This window comes from Laccaria bicolor, genomic scaffold (genome assembly GCF_000143565.1).
Source record: "Laccaria bicolor S238N-H82 LACBIscaffold_1 genomic scaffold, whole genome shotgun sequence".
Classification (NCBI taxonomy): Eukaryota; Fungi; Basidiomycota; class Agaricomycetes; order Agaricales; family Hydnangiaceae; genus Laccaria; species Laccaria bicolor.
The window spans coordinates 3,041,350-3,045,749 of NW_001889872.1; the positions used below are offsets into that span (position 1 = coordinate 3,041,350).

The window sequence follows — 4,400 nt, forward strand, 5'->3', positions numbered from 1 at the left end:
TCTTTCCCTTTCTTCTCCCATCTTTTTGTGTAGACGACCAGTTTCTGTCTCCCTCTGTTGAACTATCGTTCTTCCACACCGTATCAATGCTACTCATGACTTTTGGAAGGAGAGAACCTCCCTCCTTGTTGTTTCTTCGACTTACTGCTCAATACTCTTATGCTGGGTTCCTGGAGTCTTATCCTACTCAAAAGGAGCTAGTGCCATCCACTTCGAGAACCACTTCCTTGCAGTTATTATGAGCATCGCTCATGAGGCAGAGGCACGAGGGATTCCCATAACGGATGATCTCTTCGCAGGGGTATGTCATCATTTTTTATCCCACCAACTTTTCCCTCATTGAATTGTAAATTTGTCAGGTGATGGACTTCAGTGAGGCAGAGAGCAGTGGATTCACCCGAGGCTTCATTGTCTTCTGGATGGCTCAACCTGATAATACACGAAATCGGCAGGAGCTTCAGGTGGCTGCAGAGCATCTCCTGAAAGGATGTAGAGAACATTACTGTGCTGGTGTTACACGTGTCAGCCGTATCTCTGGTGTCATTTCACCTGCAATGGCGGACGTGTTTATCACACGTGCATTGGGCCTCTTAATGCTTCCGACCTCAGCAGAATTCACTTCACAGGCTTTGCTCCTGGTACGCGATTTCCCTAAGCTTGCTTCCTGGATGGAATGGTGGACACAGCCAGCTCATGTGTCTATGCTCTTCGAGTCTGAGAGAAAAATGGATATTGATCTTTGGGATTCTCTGCCAGCTGACAATAACACAGAGGAAGCGATGCATTGGAAGCTTTACAGTGCCTGCGGCCGTGATCATGAATTTTTAGAAGGGATGTACTCCCCTTACATGCTGTTGCTGTATATTATGAACGCCTTCATGACGGAGCAACTCATGAGTTCCTTTTTTATTGTCTCTTGAATGTATTCTGATGCAGATAAATCGATAGAAGGGAAGCCAATCTGCTATGGCAAAGCAGAGAGATGGAAGATTGTCAAGGAGAATATTGGTCAAACAAAACCCACATGCTCCGGAAAACCTGCAGATAAAAAGCGCAAAAAGAATGATGGACGCCTGCCAGACACAAACAAGGAACTCTTGGGCACAAATGTGAAGCAAAAGCAATTGACATTGAAAAGCTTCACAAAAAAGGAACCAGAGCCAAAGAAACCAAAGCCAAAGAAACCAGACCCAAAGATAGCAGAGTCTCCTGCTACCAGTCCTGCTGTTCAAGACCTGCCGAGCTATCCCTGGTTCAAGAATTCTTGCTGGCTCAACTCTTCATTGCAACTTCTCTATACCACCATGTGCAGTTCAGTCAATGAATTCAAGACTATTTATAATTCACTTCCAGAAAACTCTGCAATACGCCCAGTATTTTCTCATTTGTTGGAGCAGTACGATCTTGACAAGGCTGAAAAGACTACATCAACATTCCTCCATTGTCAACAGGACTCTCTATGTACCCACCTGAAGAAAAAGAAGGTTATTGAGACTGTTAGTGGATTTGAATCACTTTTTGTACGTATCTTTGCCATATTCACCTGAGACTGATTCATTTCTTTTTAGGCCTGGTTTGCAGAGCTGGTCAAACTGGAGGAAGTGCATTCATCCTATCGTCCAGTTTCCGCTTTCAAAACACTCTTCATCAAGATTCACTACTGCACAGGATCATCCAGTATTGGTGGTCCTCATGTTGAGATTTCTCACCACCCTCAATGATGATGAATCCAACAGCTAACACCACATGACTTCGAACAGTTTCAGGGAGATTTTGCCCTGTATTTTGCGGATTGGGTCTCCCTAAACAAAGAGCAAGTTCCAGCAACTAGGTGCTGGCGCGTCAAGGAGACTGTACCTCTTTGTCTGGGTGCCAGAGAAGATATTTGTTATCTGCTTACTTCTCTCCCACTTCTTTTCACTATTGAAGTTGGTGACGAGCATCCATCTGAGACCATGCCTCAGGAATGGGATTTTCCTTCGACGCTGCTTCCTCATACCCAATCTGCGGCAAATTCTCATGGACTTGTTTATGATCTCATGGGACTAGCTTTGACCAACGAAGATGGCAATCATTTTATTGCTCGGTATGCCTCAGACAACAAGAAGGTCATCTATACGTATGATGATTTGATGAATAATGGTCACCCAATCAGAGACAAACCTGCCAGCTTTGATACTCATGTGGCCGGAAAGCATGTTGACCTACCTCAAAATTTTGTGGTCTATCAGGCTTTTTATTTGCTTCGTGGAGGAGCTGTTGCACAGGATTTATTCTTTCAAGTTCGAACAGCTGCCCTCGCCAAGAAATTCAATTTGCGATTCTCAACAAATAATCTTGACAGGCTCTTTTCGACGACCTACCACTTGGACCAATTTGTTGAGCTCGAGAGCAACAAGCGCACCTGGCTTTTGAACCCTTTGAGATCACGGACCCTCGAGTATGTTTCTCGTGATGCACCAGCTGACATTACTGAGGAATCTCTGTCTCCAGAGCCTGAGGAAGGTGTAATCTCCCAACCTGGATCACCGACTAGCCCTCTGTCTTCTCTCCCAGATTCAGAATTTGAGTTGAACTGCTGATGTGGGATCATTGGTAATGGTAATATTCTTTATCGCCACGAGCATGGGGTGGCTATCCAATGTGATCAATGTCGTGATTGGTCTCATATTGCATGTCAGCGCAATGGAAGAGCCAGTAACCTTGTGCCAGATGCCCCGTTTATCTGTGATTCATGTGATTTGTCACACCATTTTCCCTTGTCAAGGAAGTCCAAATGAAAGTAAGGATTTGAAATGTCTGTATTAGTGTTCAAGTTGACCAAAAAATCTTACAGGGAGCTTGAGGCACGTCTTGCATTGAATAAACCACTTGAGTTACGATTACGGTCAGACCTCGATATTCTCCACTATGAATGGTACTTAAATTTGTTCATTAGAGCGGGGAGAGGCGCGCTAGCGAGACATGAGCAGTTTTGGTATCCGGTGCACCTCATTCAGGCAGTGCAACACGGTTGGAGGGTGCATTGGTGGAGGGAAAATCAATTTCTTGACAAGGATGAGCCTGCAGCTGGTGGATTTTCTGTTGTGAATACCAAGGACATCGTCGATTCATTGTGGAACGACCGATTGGCAAGACGAGCAATACAGGTGAGTGACACCATTGGTTTAATCAGATAATGTACTCACCTGCATTTTTAGCTCGGAAAATGGAAACATGCCCAGGACATCGAAACCTCAGAAGACATTCTCGCGGATCCATCTAAAATACCATACAGCGAGGAGATCAACAAAATCCTCTCACCATTCAAAAAGCTTCTGAAGAAATTACTCACATGCTACAGTCCAGATGACCTAAAGAGTGAAATCATCCCAGCAAGAGATTGGTTAGAAAACAGCAAAAAGCCTCTTCAAACAAGCTTGGTTCCGTATTGCGGAGCTCTTTCTATTGTCAAGAGAGCCCAGATCACAAATTGGTTTCTGTGTCACATCAGCAAAAATGCAGAGACCTGGCTTGGGCACTTACCACTAGCTCATGCATTCACCCTTTACACTGCAGAACATATCAAAAATGAACCCAAGTTGAAGGTACTCACACAGCCAGAAATCATCAACAAGGCTTGGAGGATCCAATTTACAAGTATCCCTTCAGTCTTGTTCGACATTGATGTTGAATGCGAGGCCTTGGAGAATCTGGAGACAGAGATGTTTGAGGTTTCAAGAGCTGCGGGGATCACGAGTTATTATCAATGGGGCTTGGATGCAGGACATCACCAAGATTGGGATCCGTATGAAAGGATGGAAGACTTGAATCACCAGGATTGTCCTGGAGATGATGATGATCTTCAGGTAAGTGAAACCCACTAAGTTTGAGGTGACTCACATGACATCAACTAGTTTGGACCTGATTACATTCACCGCGAAGAGAAAATACAACTGACAGAAAAGAACTCGCGTCCCAAACCATGCCCCAGGATGATCAAGAAGACCAAATAGGGTTCTGTTTTTTGAGTAACCTTTTTTTTGACGGTTGTCTGTGGACAAAACCCACTTTTCTTTTCTTCCTACATACTTTTCATGAAATAAAGCTGGTGATTGTCAAAGATTGTCAAAGATTGCCAAAGATTGTCAAAGATTGTCGAATATTATCCCATCTCAGAAACATGTGAAGGAAGGAAGTCAAATTTTGCGAACAATCTTCAACAATTTTGCAGAAACTTCAACAATCATCAGGAAAATCACTTCTTCCCTGAGGGCATCCAGGGTCTACCCTGGATATCCAGAGGCTGTCATGGAACTCAGGGCATCAGGGTGCCCTGGAGCACCCTCAGGTACAGGTTCCTTTTTTTGATTTCCCAGTAGCAACCTGAGGTTGCCCTGAGGTGCGCTGAGGTTGTCCTG

At 44.5% G+C, this 4,400-nt stretch overlaps 1 protein-coding gene across 1 annotated transcript; it reads left to right on the plus strand.

The window, feature by feature from the left end:
- Positions 1–238: 238 nt before the first annotated feature.
- Positions 239–3,995, plus strand: LACBIDRAFT_321327 (uncharacterized protein; the record flags this gene model as incomplete). The annotated part of the gene is made up of 8 exons (XM_001873652.1): positions 239–301; positions 360–897; positions 937–1,520; positions 1,569–1,694; positions 1,737–2,505; positions 2,893–3,149; positions 3,201–3,848; positions 3,897–3,995. 8 exons carry the CDS (start codon positions 239–241, stop codon positions 3,993–3,995), a joined length of 3,084 nt encoding a protein of 1,027 aa, XP_001873687.1.
- Positions 3,996–4,400: the final 405 nt, after the last annotated feature.